Source organism: Hirundo rustica, chromosome 2, assembly GCF_015227805.2.
Source record: "Hirundo rustica isolate bHirRus1 chromosome 2, bHirRus1.pri.v3, whole genome shotgun sequence".
Taxonomy (NCBI): domain Eukaryota; kingdom Metazoa; phylum Chordata; class Aves; order Passeriformes; family Hirundinidae; genus Hirundo; species Hirundo rustica.
In genome coordinates, this window is record NC_053451.1 from 92,922,795 (window position 1) to 92,943,675 (window position 20,881).

At 43.2% G+C, this 20,881-nt stretch overlaps 1 protein-coding gene across 7 annotated transcripts in view; it reads right to left on the reverse strand.

Moving 5' to 3' along the window:
• The window catches only part of MCF2L (MCF.2 cell line derived transforming sequence like), a 146,601-nt gene that overhangs the window by 109,097 nt on the left and 16,623 nt on the right, over positions 1 to 20,881 (reverse strand). For 2 of the 7 annotated variants that reach the window (XM_040090023.2, XM_040090005.2), the window contains exon 1: positions 14,719 to 14,953. The exons of 3 other annotated variants lie outside the window; for them this stretch is intronic. In XM_040090023.2, the coding sequence (XP_039945957.1) occupies positions 14,719 to 14,797 (79 nt within the window). In that variant the 5' untranslated portion in view covers positions 14,798 to 14,953. Of the gene's footprint in view, positions 1 to 14,718; positions 14,954 to 15,155; positions 15,217 to 20,881 lie in introns of those variants that run through there. 2 more of the 7 variants (XM_058419218.1, XM_040090040.2) reach the window with 2 other exon arrangements.

Consider the following 20,881-nt stretch of genomic DNA (forward strand, 5'->3'; position numbering starts at 1 on the left):
TATAAAGGAACTGTAAAACAGAATGCCACCACACTTCCCGCCCGTCCCACCGTAACTTCACATTCTTTTTGAAAACTGATTAAAAATATATTTCTTTCTTAATGTGCATATATTTTACACAAAGACCTTCTGTTAAAATTCATCTGGCTATCTGAACCCCCCCTTCCCCCAAATGCACACAGAGAGACATAGTCATTAAAGGATTGGCAGAACAAGATCTCCTTTCTTTTCTGAAGGGGGCCCTACCAACAAAGACCCTCCGAAAGTAGTCTTCATTGTTAGGTGCTGGGTGATGCAATCTTCTACGGCACTGAAGATCTGGGATCTACTTCCTCCGTGTCCCAACAAGCAGGCACATCTCTTATCCACACTGTATTAGCCTTCTTCCATCCTGTGTTTCTGACAAACCGTTCTGACACGTCACTGACTTTGAGCTCAGCAGGATCCCCTCGGAGCACCTACAAGCAGCTCCAGCACAGCCAGGTAATCTTCTGTTTTCTGTAGGGTGCTCAGCACATAAGCTCTGCTGCAATGACAGCACGTGAAGGGGTTAAAGCACCTGCGGCCGTGGGGCTTGCCACGGCTCCCCAGAAACACTCCGTCTGGTCTGGAGCCCACTCCTTTCCCTGATGCAAGCCCCTGCCTCCTCTCACTGGTAGAAAACCCACCGTGTGTGGGAGGTAGAAGGATCCCGTGCAGAGAGCACGGCGCTGCTGGCACAGGGTGGACACCAGCCCACAGCCTGGGGAAGGCTGGGCCGGGAGACGGCAGCAAAATGGGAACGGAGGCTGGCCAGAGTCAGCTCGTAGTGAGAGGAGACACTACAAGCAGGCCTGTGGAAGGAAAAGAACTTGGTACTGGGGAGGGAGAGCTGGGGACTGACAAGGAGTGAGGGCAGAGGAGATACACTGGGAGGGGAGGTGTGGTGTGAGCTGGGTGCGGCAGATGGACCTCAGGCAGGAGACCTGAGGAGGGACCTGCTCAGGACAGCAGGAGTGGGAGCAGAGGCCAGGGTGAGAGTTAACCTCTCACGGCTCTGAGCAGAGCAGAAAGCACCTCTGCCATGCAAAGGAAACTGCTCCTGGCTTTGCCAGAATGCCCCTGTGCTTCCTGCTCAGTGCTGGGGGCTGATCCTTCACTTGGAGCAGCTGCTTTGCTGTAGCATCTCAAGAAAACAGGCGAGGAGGACTTGGGATCATCCCGTTCATGCTGCATCGATACAGAAATGCTCCCTAGCATGCAGGCAGGGACAAGGGGGAGAGCCAGGAGTGCACGTGTGCAAACAAGACATCATAATAAGGAATAACATCATAACATCATAATAAGGAATAACATAATTATAGTTTATTTTGACAAGTTTTGATGGTTTATGGGGTGCAATTTTTAATAAAGTATAAAGCACAATGCCTTGAGTGAGAGACCTACTCTTTCATGATCTTAGAGATCAGCAGAGTAAAAAACACAAGGACTCAAAGGAGCAAACACTAGGCAGTCATACAAACCTAGATGTACCTCGTTTCCTTTTCAGAATAAATCTCATGCCTCAATTCCATGATTTAAAGCACTTTTCTCACTGAAAGAAGCAATTTAAGAGCTTGAATATATTCTCAAACTGCAACACAAGAACTGATAGCAGACACAACGTATAAAAATATGAATCTCTCATATTAACTTTGCAAGTATTATAAATTAATAATAAGTTAACCAGTAAATGACAAAAATGTTCTCAGATAACATTTACAATTAATTATGTAGCACTGAAAAATTAAGTTTATTATGAATATAGACTTCGAAATGAATAGACAAGCATCTTATATTTCATATCAAGGCTAGAAAAACAGCAAATAGCTGCCACAACATCGTTTTTTTCTTGGACAAATGGCAGATCTTAACAATATTTGTAGCTCTCAACAGATGGTTTGGAAAAAATAAATAAAAGTATAATTAAGAAAAAATACTTCTAGCTCTTCTTATCATTGCAGTGGATTGCTTACACGTGCTTGAAAGTTTTTATTAATATAATGTACATTTTGTCCCTAGTTTAAGCAAACTATTTTCTCTGATTTTGGACTCAGCTAGGGCAAATCTGTAAATTGATAAACTGAACCACAGAAAGAAAGAAAATGAAAGTCACAATAAAATGTCACTTTTTAGACTCAATGTGCACACTCAGCTTTCAGCCTTGTGTCTTCCCAGATCACCATCCCACTTGTTTCTTTAGACACAGTGCAAGATGAAAATACAAAGGGCAACAGAGTCTAAGTCAGTCGCTGGTTGCACATCTATCCTATTTACTCACAAGGGGAGCTAAAAATGTGGTACTTGAAGAAATTCTAGTATTGGTTTATACATACTGGAATCTGAATTTCCCTGTAATTTCTAACTACAGTTTTGCTCTTCAAAGTAAAATATTACTTAAAGCATCATGTATTTGTTTAAGAGGTGTGAAAAAATGAAGAGTTTGGATAAGTGGTACCATAAGAAATGTAGCTATTTCTACCTTTCACAGCAATGAAATAAAATCTTGTGTGAAAACAAACTGTGTGCAGATATCACACCTCGAAATACAGCAGTCCTTAGTTACAGGCAGGGGAGAGAATGAACAGAAATGTCACATGTCTCTATTTCACACAACATGGAAGACCAGGAGCCTGATACTACACCTACCGATATGAACTCCAGGATAATGGAGAGCTCAAAATTCAATTAAATCTTGACAGAAGCATGCATCAAGAAGTGAAAAGACTCAGTCAAGAAACTGGGCTTAATGAGCAGATCTCTGCAGAGATCCAGTACCCGAAGTATGGTAACAAAGAGATCAAGCAGCTCCTCTCTGCTTTGCCAGTCAGCAGAACAACAGCTATAACCTCCAATACACGTGCAGCAAACCAAGACAGTAAACTTCCAAAGAGATGATTGTACTTGATTCAGTTATGCAGGAAACACAAATTACAGGAGATTGTCACAGGAGTTTCACCATTTCTCCTCTTGACTAACTGCAGATCACCAGTGAAGGAACAGTCATACCCCATCCCTGTTCCTCCAGTGCCATGGCCACGTGTTCTCACTCTTACCCTGGTATCAGCTCAAATATCTTCAGGATGAGTCAGGGCAGGCTACAGATATGACAGTGAGCATACTTCTCTCTCTCCCCACAAAAAAAGCAAATTTCTGTTTAATCAACCACCAGTTTAATGGTTCAAACTACTGCAAGGTACCCATCTCTCACCTGATACAAGAGAAATCACGGGAAGCCAAAGGCAAGGGAGAGAAAAAAGTAGATGTGCTTGGAAAAGTGGTTTGAGATCAACCATTTTGAAAAAGCTTAAAAAAATCAAAAACTTTATTAGAAATTGTTGCTGTTGGGTTTTTTGTTTGTTTGGGTTTTTTTAAATGGTCTCATTTATTAGGCAGCAGCAACACGGTTTATTAATAGCAGTCAAACTGCTGCTTGACATTAGAAACTTGTTCGTGGAAACTGCAGTTCTGTTGGCTGAACATCTAACAGCTGCCAGAACCTAATAAGCTCACCAACTGTTGACTCTACACCACACAAACCCACAACTCTCCATCAAGTATGGTGAATTATGATATTCTACGCCATTTTTTGAGCAATTTTTCAAAAACTAGGGGAGGAAAAAAAAGCGCCAAAGATGGAAACTAAAATATTGGTGCAAAAATGCCATTTCATGTCTTAACTGTTCGTAACATAACTTTGGTTGCTTGCTGACAGAAGCAGCTGAGGTGAAGAACAAGACCAGGTAGCAGATATCCCCGGATATCCAAGTTTACACAGAGTCATCACTGCCCAGACACCTCCCAGGCTGCCTCCGGATGAGACAGGTGTTCCTGTTTCCCTGAGCTCCCACCCTTGCCGTGCCCTGACTTTATCAGGGGAGGAGGTGCACAGGTGCCAGGCTCTGCCTTGCCCTGCTCCCTCCCATCCCGCCTCACCTCTAGGAAAGGAAACCCAGCTGACTGAGCTGGGCAGGAGCCACAGCTGGACTCTCACCTCTGCAAGCAAGAGGACCAGACCTACCAAGAGATACCATGGGGCACTCACCCCTTGTTCTCCCAAACAAGAAAAACTGCTTGAAGCCCACTGGCACCACTGTGCAGTGATGTGCCTGACCTTATTTCTGCTGGGAATGTTCCTCCCTCCCTCCCTCATCAATTCCACCACACTTGTCTGATGTTTCCTTTTCTGCTGTGTCAAATACAGATAACAAGTCACTCGAGGCAGGGATCTGTCAAGAGCAGTATAGCTCATCATCAAAGGGTTTGGCAGGCTGTACAAAAAAATGGAGCAGAGCAAACGACCAGCCTTTAAAACAAACAAAATTTCAGTTATTTATAGCTTAATAACTTACTAATTCATCGCTTAATGTGTTATTAGCAACACACTTTAAAAACCAGGCTTTGACCCTCAAAACTCCTTTCTAAAGGCACAAATAGTTAAACTAAGTTCTTCCCTCTGCAATTACCAATGCACTGGTAATTTTCAAAGTTTGAGGAGTCCAGCATTAATGATCAAACCTAACACTTTTAATAACTTTTTCCTGAGTACTTTTCAACTCCAGTAAACTGTAGCCAGAGCAGCTGCTTATGAAGCACTCTCCACGGGATGAAGGGGCCCTGAGGGACAGGGGAGCCCTTGCAGTCCCGGACAGGCTGTAGGGCAGGGTTAGCAGAGAAACAAGGTCTGAAATCCTCAGCACAGCACCCACCATGGCCCTGCTCCCTGCACAGGAGAGCAGCACACAGGTGGCAAGGATTGTGAGACCCCCACAGAGCCCAATGAGCTAAAATACCCCCCTGTAAGGCTAACCCACAGCTGATCTGCTGCCAGGAGCAGGAAGCAGAGAAAAGGGATAGGAAAAGAGATGAGACTGGATGTACACGTCTTGCTTCCTTTTTTTTCCCATGAGTATCTTCAAAATTGAATACTATAAACTACATTTGTTGCTATTTAATGACACAGGTCTAGTTCCCTGTACCAGCCACGCATCACATGTCCCACATGTCAGGGAAACTTGCAGACTGGTTGCCAAACCAGCAAGACTGCTGGTCCAGGGTGGTGGTGATACCGAGGGAGTGGGAAAGCTCCTCTATCCCGTGACACTGCCTGCTCCTGCTTTCCTTCTCAGGCAAGGTGCACACCAAAGAGCCACCAGCCACGCTGCAGCTTAGGGAATGTCCACGTGCAGAAAGTCAGGAGCTACTTGATGGGAAAGGATGGGAGAGGAACTCCTGAGGGAATGTGGGGGAACAGGAGGGGCTTCCCCGTAATCCAAGTGCCAAACGGTAACACCCACATCCCTTCCTGCCTTGGCAGTCGCACATCAGGACTGTCTCAAATACCTGTATTTCCCTTCAAACTACTCTTGGACCTCTCTAAAATCTCACCCTCCTTTGGGGATATTTAAATCCCACCTCTTCCCACCAGCTCCAGTAAGAGTTTCCTGCAGCATCATATGAATGTCAGGGAGTCTTTAATGAATTCAGCCCCAGACAATTATCCTACAATAATCATTGTGGGGTGTTTAAAAAGAGTATTGAATAAAGCCTGGAGTAATTGTTCTGTTTCCATGTTTTAAAACGCATGTGGTAGGATGCTGCAAAGTTTCTTCCTGATTTTCTGAAAGCTGAGTGGGAACTGTTAGTACTACTTTAGCTGCTAAGCACACCTCACAAAATTAGCAATGTAGTAATTAATGCGTACCTTTATTCTCCTTAAACCAACTTATGGCAGCTCTCTGTGCCACCCGGACCTTTTTAATTCCGTTAGATCTTCAAAAATGTAAACAATTGCTTTGAAAAACACCTCCCACTGCCACACTGAAAAAACTCATCTTCTGTCTTCATACAACAAAGAGAGAAGCTCTTTCTATTAATATCCCTCTCCCGCTCCAGGCTTTGTGATCTCAAAGCAATTCAGGTATGCAATTTTCATAGGAATTGACTTTGAAACGATGATGGCACTGAAGTCAGACACAGATTGCAATGTCCTTGAAAGACAAGTAAAGCATGAGCTGGGAGTAAGAAACACTGAAGATACTCAGCAGAAGGAAATTAAGAAAGTATGGAATTAGAAAGCTAAAAATGCTGTGTGTTGGTTTGTACTTTTTTCTTACCTTTACTTCACAAGTGATTTATCTGATGTAGAAAGGTCTTTTTTTTTTTTTTCCCTGTCAGCTGTTGGTAACATTTTGAAAACTATTAACAACTTTGATGACTTCCTTTTGATCCCTCCAGTGCACTCAGATGCTCCTTGCCTCTCTCTACCTTCAAGTCTCTGGTATCAGAATGCCAATGTACATCCCACAGGTCACTTGCAGCCTCAGCAGCTGTTACACAGAACCCAGAAATGGAATTTTTGTCTGTGGCTGCCTTCAATAAAACCACCTGTGCCAGGATCACAGTAAATATCTGGGTCCTGAGCAGACTGGAGCTATCTCATAATTAGAGCCTGGCATCTACTCAAGCATGAATTAAGGAATGATGATGAATTTTCATCACTCCTGTGATTCTGTGAATGTAGGTCATATTCCATCACAACTATTGAACATAAAGCTATTGTTTTTCAGACAGTGTATTATGGGGACCTGGCTTCATGTCCTACTAAGTGCCCATCTATGAGCAAAACATCCAGAGAATCTTTTCTCATCACTTCGTTTCTGCCAGCTTTTGGTCTTCATCCAGGCTGCATAACCAAACATACCTGTTTTGCTTCCTTAGCCCATCTCTCCCCTTCTCCCATTGTCAACAGTCCTCAAAGGAAGTTGGAAAAGTTTCTTCCCCAAACACAAACATGCTTTCTTATCTGCTTTGTTTCACTGTATGTTTGGGTGGGAGCTTTAATTTTGTTTTTAAGTATTATAACAAGAATAGAGCATTTCATATAAATGTACTTTGCCATTACAAATATGCTGAAAGGCTGAGTAAAGTGTCTCAAAAAAGTGAAACGCTAAGTAAGAAAGCATCAAGCTTCCTTTTGGTAATTATCCATTTGGTAATAACAACCAAGTTCCGGACTCAGCTTGAAACTGAAAACAAAAGCCAGCAGAAGAATTGCCCGGTGTTTGGAGAGAGTAATTCATGTATGTATCAACAACAGGATACAAGATGGGTAAATTCTGCCCTCCCTCCCACACCCCAGACACCTGCCTGAGAATTCAGGCACTTCTTAGAGGCAATCAGGGAACCCGAAAAACCCACTCAAGTTTCCACCTCACCACGTGAATTGCCAAATGAGTCTCTTCACTGCAGTAAATCTGAAAATTGCAAATGTTAAGACAATGGAAATAGAGAACAACCAATTCAATTACAAGTATTCCACAGCAGCAGGATACAGAGCCGTAAGGAACACTTCAGTTTGGCAGGGCCTTTCCACAGCAGCTGCTTTGGTGGGCATCATGCCTGTAGTAACACACGCAAGGTAAACGTGGAAAGGGGAAACAAATCAGTAACACAACGCACTGGTTCATTTGGTTCATGGGCCAAAAGCTGATACAAGACTGGTTTTACAAAGCTCTTCTTCAAACACTGGCATGTGACATGAGGTAACCTCAAACGACCGGCTAAGTAACACATGGTTACTCGGGAGAGAAAACCAGCAGCCCAGGACAAAATAGTGACCAAGGGAAAGGACTCTGCGCATCCCAGAAGCCAGACATAGGCGTGTTTACAAAAAAGGCTGAAATTTATTATTGATATTTTTAACAATGAAGGTTGTAGCCTGAAGAGTAATTTTTTAAAATCAGTTATGTGTATTCTCATCATTTTCTATTTACATAAATTATCTTGGCATTTCATATGGAAAGCCACCCTCCTTTTAAATCCATCAGATCTTGGGCAGGAATTGAAAGAAAAGGAAGATACAATTCTGGCTCAACAGGAATTGAGACTTTAAAAGAACTAGGACAGTCACTTCTCGGTGCAAATTTTCTGCCTGCCACATGAAATGCTGAAGGCAGAAAGACTTTTAGTAAAACTGTCACTTTGCAAATGCCCCAAGCTCAGGAAAGCTGACAGCACTTACAGCCCTGAAATAACAGTACAGGTAAAAAACAGGAGCTTACTTTTTATACAGCAGTGGGGTTCTCAACTTGCCAAATACGTGTTTGCCCAGATTACCAATTTCAAAAAGGCTGACTGCTGCCAAGCAGCATTACGCACTGAAATCTTCAAAACCTAGCAGTACCATGCTGCACTGTGCTTTATCAGCTCACCACAATTTGAGTGCTACGTTCTACGAGAAAGCTGCCTTGTCGTGTGTCCTCAAAGGGATTTAAGTGCCTAAGGCACCATCACACTGGCTCCTACCAAGCTCAAACACCATCATCCTTCACATGAAGGTAGAAACATTTGTTGATGGCTGTCACAAGGCTTCTCCGTTTCAGCCTTCTCCCATGCTGAAATTCACAGCCAGTTACACCTTTTGTGTGATGAAGTTTAACATTTCTCCATTGCAGCAAGGGTTTAATTGAGTCCCACTCCCTGCTGCTCCAGGGAACCATGTGGAAAGCTCAACAGCTAGCTCCATGCCCCTGGAACACCACAACTCAAATAGCATTCCCATCAGCCATGAAGAAATTTAAAGCATTACAGAAACTCAAAAGCCACAAAAAGAACAGCAGAGGCAGACTGAGGATATAACTAACATGTGGGACTGCTGTAAGTAAGGGGATTTATTGTCTAAAACTGCCCACTCTGTGCAGGAAGTCAAGCTCCAAGATGATGTTTCCCTCTCTACCTGCGCCCAGGTCTGTGTGCTTAGGCTGACTGTTCCACAAGGCATGAGGAGGCTGTACCCAGGGTGCTGTTAAAGGCAATTGTTAAAGGCTGGACTTCCAGACAGTTTGCATCACCGCAAAGCTGCATTCCTATGTGTGGTGAGCCAAGTGGCTCATGCTTGAGCTATGTAGTTGTGGGGATAAGTAATTAGAGAGGGGTCAAAGTAGTTAACACAGTATTGCAGGGTTAACTCAAAAGACCTACAAGTAATCCCATATAAAAGCATTAAAGATCCTGCTCTTTCTGTCTGAAACAAGCTGCTATTTCATGGGACAAGACAAAGAAACAGTGGAACTAAGCCAGATATTGTAAAACAGGAGACTCAAACTTCCAGATGAAATGCAGTGTTTCAAATACTGAAAACCTTAAGCAGTTGTTGGAGGTGACACACAAGCAGCAAAATCTCAAGTAGCTGGCTTGATCTTCATTAAATGAATGAGTGACCCAAATGCCTCCTACTCCCAGGTTTTGGCTAACACATCAGCTTAGAGCAGACACTTTGAAGACAACACAGTCTGTGTTACATGCAGACACTCCATCCCTGCTCTGTGCTGCTCCCTTCCTGCAGAAGTCCCCTGTTGATATGCACGAGGTAATCTTGCAGCTTGGCTCTCTGTGGTTGGAAGCGTGGCTGGCAGCTGTGCCAGGCACTCCTGCCAAGAAAATATTCTGAGACACCATGGTAATAAAAACGCATCAAAGGAAAAGGCTTTTTTCTTCTTTCATATCATTAAGTACTTAAATCCAGGCAAGGCTTTCCCAGCTCTGCAGGCTTTAAGTATATATACCCAAAGTCCATCAACTGAAGAGGAGACTGACAAACATGCACCCAACAATGCTCTGAAAAGCCATTCCAAATGTGCCATCATTTACTGTTGAATACAAATTTTTGGATAAGAAGTCAGTGATAGGTGTTTTCTTGGGGGGGGGGGGTGGGGGGAGGAGTTGTTATGTATTTAAAAAAGAAACCTTGTTGTGATGAAATGTTTTGGGACACAATCTTTAAGCAGCAATAGCTATCAAGCTAAAAATAAAATGTAAACAACCTTAATGTTGATCAAAATATTTCTCCTCAGATTCCCAAAAAGGCAGCCAGCTCCTTTTAATAAGGACAATTCTGTTGCCATCTCTGAACTTTACTCCCACTAGTTTCACTAGTTTCAGCTGTTTCAGCAGTGAAATAAAGAGTTTGGTTTAGGCCAGAATTTGCTAAGAAATGGATGCCATGCAGGTGCTCCCAGAATCCACAACAGTACACCCTCAAAGAAAACATGAGCAATCCACTCCTAACTGCTTGTGTCTGTTCAACTGGAGCTCCCACCCTTCCTTTCAAAATTTTAAACCTCATGTCAGGAAGGGCATGCCTACTTTTTCTACTTTCAGCAGAAAAGGTGAAACGAAGGGCAAGCAAGTTAACACCAGGCAGAGGCATTCCCCGCTACCACTAAAGGCCACCTGGGCACAGTGGATGTGCCAACAACCTGCGGATTTTGGAGTTCTCACATGGATCTCTCCAACTCTACCAGCTACATAGAAAGCTGACAAAGTTGCCAAGTAGTAAATCAATCCCTTCAGGCTCAGACCTGCCTGCTTGCCAAATTAACAGAAGCATACAGAGCGCTCTACCACATAGAGAATGACTTTCTGAGTTCCCAAAGTTGAAAATGAAGCAAACCAAGGACAGAAGCTACAAGGGTAAGAGAGAGCAGGCAAGCTCACAAGAGTGTAGAAATGGGGAGGACACACAGAACAGGTCCTTCCAGCTGCCCACAACTTTAAAATGTCCCTTCAGTATGCCTGAGGATGTTCCTGTTTGCTCTTGCAATAGTCCAACTCGCCTCATTGATTGTGGGTACTTGGAGACGGTGTGTGAGTCCCTTCCTCACACATCTGTGCCCCATTTGTCAAGACAGGTGAGCCAGCTTTCAAAACTTCAAAAGCCTGCCTGTCAAGAACAGAAAGCCAGGGAAATGTAATGTAAAGTTAAGGCCAAACTGTGATTAAGACGGAAAATGTGGAGCTACTGAAAAGCGACTGAGGCTGAAATAGCTCTGGGATGCTACCTGTACTTAAAATACCAGCGCTGCATACATATTTACTGAGGAACCACATGTTTTCCTCCTTTGGTTTGCAGATGTTTCTTCTTTCTGCAGAGCATTAAAATTGTGTTTGAGGAGAGGAAACAGATGGTAACTGTAATAGTGGCACTTTTCCAAGGTGGAAAGAAACCTTTTCAGTGGGGCTTCCACATGCTTAAGGCTGAGAATGTCAGATTTGTATTGCCTGTTTGCACGAATCAGACAACACATCACTGCAAGGCTTCCAGATGATGCACTTGTGGGGTAGTGACTGACACTGAGAGCCAGAGCTTTAACCCTGTTTCTGTGTCAGTCAGAGCCAAGGGAGTCCTAAGTTGCACTCCCACAGCAGTCAGGGGTACGGACAATCCATGAGGTCCCAGGTCAGAACTGTTCATCATCTCAGGCTTCAACCTCTGAGCTACTGTTCCACAGGGAGGGGAGGTCCTGCCCATAAACAGGAATTTGTGGAAGAGGGTTGAATTTAGCACAGCAACAGAACTGAAAAAGAAGAAAAATAAAAACTACATCCAAATAAAGAGAAATGATGCCATTATCTATCAAAACAATAAACGTGTGCAAAAATAGGATTTCGTTTTTCAGTACCAATAATAATTTCACAGGGTTTTTTTCTGAAATAACCTCAAAATTCTAATGGAAAATAATAATTAAAAAACCAATCAGAGAATTTTTTTAAATAATTTCTGCCTTTTATGGATTTATATGAGAACAGAAAAAGCAGTCTGGTCATCCAAGTCCAGGTGGCCAGAAGGAAAGTGGATGGGAAGACTGAGGAGAGTATCTGGGAAAATATAAAAGAAGATGCCATGGGAAAACCCTTTAAGGTTGTTGGAAAAGTGTAGGGCACATTTTGAACTGCAGAGCAGGAGTCAGAGCTGGAATATGAAGCAGATGATAATATTAATCCAGGGAGCACGATTTTGGTAGCTAACTATGTCCAGAAGGAGAAGATAATCTATCTGTAAGGTGCTGGAGAATAAGGTGAAGATGAGGAAGACAAGAAATAATCAATCAAAGCTTTGCCAGAGGAAGCTGACCAGATTTGTGAGATGAGGCAGAGGAAGGCACTCGAGGGACTCAGTGAGAGGATCACACCTTGGTAAGAGAGTAAGGAGGGTCAGTAACATACCATGGGGGCTAGGAATGTGAGTAAATCAGAAAATCTGTAAATCAGAGCAGAGGGAGCAGGATCTCTAAGGCTGCTGTGGCAGTGAGGGATGAGTGGCCCAGAAAGGTTGTGTGAGTGCCAGACTGGCCTTGTCAGCAGGAAAACAGCCAGAGGCACAAAGGATTTTCTGGGAGAAGAGTGAAAGATTACAGACACACCCAGACTCACCATCCCTAACCTCAGGCACTGGGAGATGCTAGGCTGGGAGCTGAGCTACTCCAGGCTTCCTGGCCCCCAACCCAGTCAGAGGAACGACCAGCACACCTTAAAGGTGGAAGGGCTTTCCTCCTTAACATGCCCCCTTCTCTCTGGTCAGCACACCAGGGTTTTAGAATTCCTCTTCTGACTCAAAAGCTTAAAACTACCTGGGATAAATCACAGCCTGCCTGTAATATATTTTGGCGGGGGGGGCAGGGGGGGGGGGAATATACAAGCTATGGAAGAACACTTTTTGGGGGTTTTTTCACCTAGAATCCCACAAAGGAGAAAATCCCTTGATGCCTGAAGGTGGACAGGGGGAAGCCAGGGGAATCTCTGCATTTCAATTACTCCTGAGCAAGGGGCTATGGAAATAGTCTGAACATGATCTTGGGCTGTTAAGGAAATCTCTGCTTACAAAAGGTTTCTGAATCAAGAGAACTGCTGTGAAGCCAGACAGAGGATGCTTAGACCCAAGGACAGTGTACAGCCCTAGAATGGGAGACAGTGAGACAGAAACTGTCTGAGCAACCTGAAAGCAACAAGGGAGGGAGGGAGTGAGGGGAAAAGGAAACCCAAAACAGTCACCTCTAAATACAACCACTGCCTGCATGAAAGTGCTGCCTTTGGCCGGAGAATACCTGGGCAAGGATTACAACAGAGATGAAGAAAGAGAAGGGGGAGGAGAGGGACCAGATAAATCACAATAACATGGGACTGGCTGTAAAGTAAAGGCTGCTTTTTTTTTTTTTTTCCCCTTCTTCTTTTTTTTTTTTTTTTCCCCCCATTCCTTTAAATATGGAAGTTTAACAAGCTCAAAACCAGCCGCCAGCAAGTATGAAAACAGCGTTCGGAGCTGCTGATGGTTACGTGAAGGTCACAGTGTACCTGCAGCTGCAGAGCTGAGAGACAGGCAGTGTCACAGGCAAAGCTCCCTCTCTGCAACCTCCCTCTCCTTCAGCTCAGGAAGAAAAGGCTCCCACATTCCCAACCAAATCCACCACACGTTTTTAAAATTTATCTTGCCACAAAAAAAAAAAAACAAAAAAAAACAACCCCACCCAACCTAGATCAACATTTTCACTGGAATGGAAAAAGTAATGTGAATATTACTAAAATAAACTGCAACAGACAGTATGCCCTAGCAAATATCAGACTGTCTTTCTTAAGCATTCAGAAAACTAAAACAAGAAATGAAACAAATATCCAGATATTTAATAAAGACATGTTTTGAAAATAGGAAGATAATCAATAGGAAAAACAAGGAAGGAGAAAAAATAGTGTGTATGTGACCTTGTAATTTAATGCTTGTTCTTGTCAGAACAAATCTTGTTTCCCCCCCCCAAAAAATGTTAAGAAGGTAAAATACCTTTTCTCCCTATCCAAGAAAATAGAGGCAGCTGATCTCTTCATTCCATATTTGTCATTTAATCTATGTGTTCATCGGACTACCAGCATCAGCCATCTTGCTAATTATCTCCTTCCACCACATGGAAATTGAAAAAGATGAAAAAGTCACCCTTAGGAAACAGAGGACTAGGAAAATGGGAAGATAAATTCCAAGTTTTGATACTGCAACGAATAATACCTTATAATATTCTATATTTTCAAATCACTGTTTTCCCTCAGATGACAAGAAGATGCAAGACTTCTGTAATCTGGAGACTAAGAATAAAGGACAAACCAAACAGTTTCAAAGGATGCAAAAACCACCTCTCTTGTCTTTCCAGGTAACTTTTTATTTTGAAATATGTTCACATCTCTGCATGAGCAATAGCCAGGATAACACTCCTAGAGCTAATCAAAGATCACCTCATTGTGCACTGCTTCTCAGTTCTAGTTTTGAACACACAAGCATTTACATTTTCAACAAATGTAACAAAACAATCTCAGAAATTTACATAATCTTTCTACAGTCTCAAACCATTTGGGCAGATCTGCTCTGATTTTTAATCCGTACAGACGTGAAACTACATTCACCACCCTTAATTCATGCAACTCTTCATTCTCATGGAAGTGCAATTTAGATCCACCCAAACCCGTAAGCTTGCAATGCTTGCAGTTAGCCGAGCTTTTCGCTGCTGCTAGACAAGCCTACAATTCCCTCAACTTAGGTACAGGCAAGTCAGATAAAAAGGGAAATCAAAAAATGAGAATCAAGACCCATTTCGAGTATATGACTGGGCTAACATCAACCAAAAACTACTCGAAACGTTGTTCTAAAGCATGCTTCAGGAATAACTAAGCACTAAAAAAATGTTAATTAGTGTTAATAGCAACGACAGTTTAACGTGCTGACAAAAACTCTTAACGTTCTCTTTCCTCTTAATGACAGCATGCATAAAGAAAGCTAGCCAGATTGCCAGGATTTTCTGTAAATCCTACAAAATCACTAACAAAATCACTAACAGCATCGACACAACACATTATTTTAGTAAGACCAGCAGCTCCTCCTACCAGCGCACCGGGAAACCGCATTTAATCTTTGCATCAATTCTTCTAGGGCCATTTCTTCAATTTTCAGCCAGCATCTCATTCTCAGATAAAACAAAAAGAATCCACAGCAAACATGCCCTCTCCCCCCTGCTCAGGGATTAAAGGAGGCAGGGGGGGCGGAAAACCCCAAACCAGCCCACTAGGGCAGCGCTTCGCAGCGCTGCATTTCCATCGCTCCGCACGGCTCCCCGGGCACAAAGGAGGCGGGAGCCCACGCTCCCTGCGGGCAGCCCGAGCCGGGCACGTCCGTGGCAGCGGGACCGCTCCGCACGCGTGTCCCCGCGCGGCGTGCGGGCTCTCCCGCGGCGAGTCCCGACGGGCCGGGCCGGCGCTGGGAAGGGCCGCGCCGCATCCCGCGGGAGCCGCCGCGGCTCGCACACCGCCCCGTCCCCACTCACGTGAACGCCCGGGCTCCCCCGGCTTCCTGCCGGCCTGCCGCCGGCGGGAGCGGCTGCCAGGGAAAACGCCTCCCGGGAACAGCGCCGAGGAGATCGCGCTCCCTCCAGCCCGCAGGGTGCCCCCACGTTCCGTTTGGAATGGTCGGTTTTGAAGGCTTTCCTTTAAACGCTGTCGAGTTTCCTTCAAACACAGCTGTCTCCTGGAGTCTTTGGAGGAGTTTGCTTAAATGCTGTTCCACAGCTGTCTTACAGCTCTGTGAAATCTCTTTATTTCCACAGCAACTGTATTCCCACCTTAGGCAAAGGGGTTTTCGAGCCGGGCTCTATGGACCGCCCAAGGTGTATGGCAACAGAACTGCTGCAGAAGGCAGCCAGGAAAACCAAACCTCATAAGCAGTGAACTTCCACTTACTACATAGGGTACAGTGCCACTGCAAAACTTTCAGGGACACAGAAAAACCTACAAGACTGGAAGCAGTGCAATGCTCCTCTACACAACCGCTCCTCATAACCGATTTTCACTGCTTCTTTACAGATTGTTTTGCAAGTTTGAAACTATGACGCTTTTAACAATTTATATTTTTTTTTCCAAAGATCATCTTGATGCCTATTAATTTTACTGTTGGCAGGATTTTGCTGATGGTCAGCTGAATTCCCCCACTCTTCTCATCATCCTATTGGTTTTACCCTAATTTTTAAGCAAAATTCACAAGTTATCCATGGATAAAAGAAAAAGGGATGGTTTTTTATGTTTAAAAGGACTGTGCTGCATTATTTAAGATAAAGATTCTTTTCTGCAGATTGCATACAGCAGGTAAAAGCTGCAGCCTTTCTGAGGGAAATAAGTGGACACCTGTGATGAGATGTTCATAACTCTCAACATTACCATTAGAGAGGACACGAACTAAAAAAAGTTTTTTAAGAGAACCCATCAAATGATCTAGGCTTCTTCTGATAATAAAATCCATTTATATAATTCACTGACTACATTAATTCACATTATTTCCACTCAAAGTATGACTGGCCCACAGCAGCTCCATGTGTTAGACATGACTAGAGCTGTATATGTTTCCATTTCAATATTAATAGAAATGACAAAATGAAGTCTTCAGTCAAGCTTTTCCATAACAAAGTATTACCACTGAAAAACAGGATCTGTAGGAACTCTGTAGGCAAAAAATACTTTGTTTCTGTGACTGGCACTTGAGACTGCATTTATGCAAAGGAAAAAGTGATGGGCAGCAAGACCACAATTACCAGACCAGGCTCTTGCCTTTCTGGTGGTGACCCAGGAGGAGCAAATGCATGAGAAAAGGTGTGCAGTCTGCAGGGGCACTTGAATAGCTGAGGCTTGTTATCAAACAAAAATTGTGTGACCATACTGCATCTACAGACAGCCCAGGGAGATGGAGACTCCAGGTGCCAGTCAATGGATTCACTATTGCAGCAAGTTAAAGGCTTAAGGCACTTTTGCACATGCAGAACAGCAAAGTTCACTTGTAAGATTACACTGTTTCTGGGTGCAGCAAGAAGTGCAGCGAATGTATTCATTCATAAGCACCTACTGCAAGATAGAAAATGATAGTTCAAGCCCAGATTTCCCTGAGTGTCCTGCCTCAATTCAATAGTAATTTCATGTTTTTCTTGGAGAATCAGCAGACTGCTTAAACTTCCCGTATATGAAAGGTCCATCTTTCCATGAGTTTCAATGAGTTTCTCAGTGAAATAACAAATTAAAAGGAAGGCAAAAATGTAGTGAAGAATTTTACCACATCAACCAGTCAAGCTTCAGAATCACAAGCACATAGCTTATACTTGTACAAAATGAATGGAGAACCCTAATAAGTTAGCTAAACCTCAGTTACACCAACGATGGCCGCTTTATATGTACTTTCTACATCTTCAAACAAATTCCAAATATGCAAAGTATGAGCAGAGCATCCGTGTGAAAGTTAGTTTACCTAAAAGTGGGTTATTTGTAATCAAGTACTTGTTTAATCATGTTCATTCACAGCAATCAGGCAGCCTTGTCTTCCTAACTAAGAAGCTTTGGCACAGCTTCTCTACTGAATGAAACAGGGAGTATTTGAAGACACTTAACCAAACGTGAGATTACAATCTCTGCTGGTTTGAAACAGGATCATCCATGGTTTCACGAACAACCTCGAGTCAGACTAAAGAAACAGACCTTAAACTAATTAAAATCAACTCTCAACAGGAAGACCCAAATGAGCTTTCTTGCAACATGAAGCAATCCAGTATCTGACCGTGAGCTATGTAAGGAATCAAAACAGTCCAGAAAGCACATGACTATATTTCAGGGAAGAGCTACTGCAGTTTTCACTCTTGAAGTTTTTACTTGATCCCTGCATCCCTTTGGATCATCATAACAACCATGTTATGGAATTAACAAGCCATTTCAGTCCCACGCATCTCATGCCTAACTAAAATTTGATAGTGAAAGGACTGATGCTCAGTTCTACCACTGAGAGTCTGTAAAGACAATAGGAAATGTAATTTTTCAGATACAATATGATTATTTTTAATTATTTTTTAAATTAAAAATTCAAGCTGCTTCTGGAATTCTGATTTTTAACTTCTGCTTATGTATTACCTTCAGCAAAATATCTTCAACAGTTCCAGGCAATCCCCTGTTGCAACAGAGAAATTCATAAAGAAATTTAACGAGTACACAGCCTCTCAGTTCTGTCTTAGATGTTTAAAATGCATTGGAAGCATTTTCTGTCAAATGGTCTGTACTCCTGTTTCTTTCAGTGAAACTGCAAGGATAATAAGAAAGGCACAAATGTATTACAAAATTTAATCAATCGATTTCCATGGCTGCACGGGTCTAATATTTGACGTGATTTGTATTGACATTTTTCTAAACTTCTATTAGATTTGAAAGCCTCATCAGCATTATTTTTTTCCTTCAGTTCTCTACTTTACTCTGGTTTTGGCTGTAGTCTTCAGCAAATCCTGCTCAAACACAGCCAACACCACACATCTTTATTTCCAAACAGTTTCACCCAAATAGGATTACCTAGTTTTTCAAGAAAATGTGGCTATTTTGAAAATGTTCCAGAAGTAACACACAGCTATCCACTCATGTGGGGGGGGGGGGGGGAACAACACCATAAGTCATTAACATATAATCATGTAATGAGTTTTGCTGGAGCAAAAGATGCTTTGAAAAATATGCCTAATGATTTCTCTGCTAACTTTACATTGATCTCTGTAATATCAGTCATCAGTGAGCTCGAAAATTTAATTATGTGCTGTGTGAAAAACTGTTTTTGTTTAAACTACCTTCCTGGAAGTTTTCTGTGTGCCCCAGTTTCTCTTTTGTGAAGCAGTGGAAAGAAAAAAAAAAAACAAAACAACAAAACGACCCCAAAAAACCCTACAGGAAATGAACACTCTCTTTTCACATCCCCAAGCCATTCATGACTATACAGACCGCCACTGTAGGTGATATTATGTCTCCTCCAATTGCCTGTTTTCCAGACAGAAAATTTCCTCCACTAATTACTTCCCATTTGTATAAAAGCAACCCCATACCTCTGACCGCCTTCCCCGTTCCTCCACATACACTAATTCTGCTCTGACAAAGCAGAATTGACAAAACAAAACTGGACATGGTGCTCCAGAAGCAGGCACAGCAGAGATTACTCAGCGACATAAGGATTTTGCTGTTCTCAGTTTCTCTCTCAGCGGTTTGTAATGTTTTGTTTGCCCTTCGGACCAACAACGAATGCCAACCGAGCTGCTGCTGTTTTCGGGGAACTACCCACAGGCAGTCAAGGTCTTTCAGCGAGGACAACAGCTTAGCTTACAGAATAGCATTTTCTTTTCTCATCTCTATTGCTTGTACCAACAATTAATTTCACCTTCTCTACTGATCACTGACTTAGCACCACCCATTTGTCCTCCAACGGTCTGAACTCAGCATTGGATTTTGCTATTTTGAATAAATATTTTCACATATTTGCAAATTTTCCCTTTCCACGCTTTTTTCAATTTCCATTTCATTTAGGATTATGTTGAACAGCTACAGAAACCCCTGCATTTCCTCCACCAGTAACTCCCCCTCCGCCCACAGAAAACCGACCACCTAAAGTAACTCTCCATTTCCTATTTCTCAGTCAATTGCTAATCCAGAAAGAGGGCTTCCAACTTAACCCACAGGAGCTTAGTTTCTCCGTGAGCCCGAGTGGCTGCAGCAGAAGAAAAGTTATGTAGACTATAAAGTAGGAGTAAAGAAAGGAAAACACACAGAGGTTTCCCCGCTGCCGCTGTGCACGGGCCCTGCCACATCGAGAACAGGCAGAGCACATGGATGGTTGTGCCTGTGCAGCTGAATCCCCTGCCAAACATCCCATACAGCTTTCTAGTGATGCCACATGGGCAGCATCAGGCAGCCAAGCCCGCACGCTCTTTTCGGGATGCCCCCACCCACCACACGCCGCAGAACTCTAGAGATTGTACGAGCAGGGAAGCCGCAGCATCCATGGCACACCGCGAACACAGCCGGGGAGACTCACCTGAGCTGGGCTCCTGCAGAGAGGGAAGAGACCCATTGAAGGTGGTTTTCATAAATTTAGGTCCTCTCGGGTCCTACAAAAGACTGCCACATACACCCACTGCACAAGGGTGATACTGATCCCCAGCCTTACAGAAAAGGGAAACAGGACAGTTGATAGGAACGATCCAAACAGAAGATGCATTTTTAACATTTCGGCCTCCTCTTGGCACGAGTTCTTCCCTCATGAAGAAAAGGGATTTTTCCCTTTTATTTCCCTGAATGACTGAGTTCTCTTGGTAATCAGCCCAGTTAGGCTTTATTATGTAAAGCATCTGGGATTTGAAACTGGGATTCATAAGCAGAGATGGCAGTATTCTGGTTTTGGCAGCACCTCACTCTTTCACAAGGAGAAAATTGTTCCTAGATTCACGATCTTAAGGAATACAGAGAACTTAGCAAATACATGGAGGAAGGAGGGGAAACAAAAAATCAAAGTTTTTCTTCTTAAAAACTTGACACTCAAAACACTCCAACAAAGCCAGAGTACGGGCAAGGCTCATTCATACAGGAACACAGACTAAAGAAGATTTCAGAGCAAGAGCAGTTAAAAGAATAATTCCATCAAATTTATGCCTTGTTTAATTAATATATTAATTTACCAAATCTCCATCAAGTCCTCAGTGTCTCCTCAACCTCAATAAATTTATCTTTGAGAAAGCACATGTCACACAGAAGAGGTCCCAGCAGCTGCCCTCCAGGTTCCCTCATCTGGGATGTGTGATACCCCGACACAGGGACGAGGTTGAGGTGACACCCAGATCAAGTACTTAGCAGTAGGGGAAAAGCTTCACCCTCCCCTTTCTTTTCCATTATTGCTCAGGCCCACGGCTGAAAAGAAGTAAAAGATAGATTAAATGCAACACACTCGTCTCTACTGGATTGCCTCTTCTCCAGTTTAGCCCATTCTTGCTACAATCCAGCTCCCTGTACTTTCAGTTGTCCCCAGCTTGCTTCCTCCCCCAGCAACTGCAATCTAGCCTCTCCATTAAAAAAACCAAACCAAAACAAAAAAGCAAAAACAAACACATCAATTAGCTCTTAAAGCTTAATTTAGTTACTAACTTTTCCTATTTTGTTTCTTTCATAACCTGTCTCTCAGCTTCACACTACAGCACCATTCCTCATACTGCTGTGAAGTTTC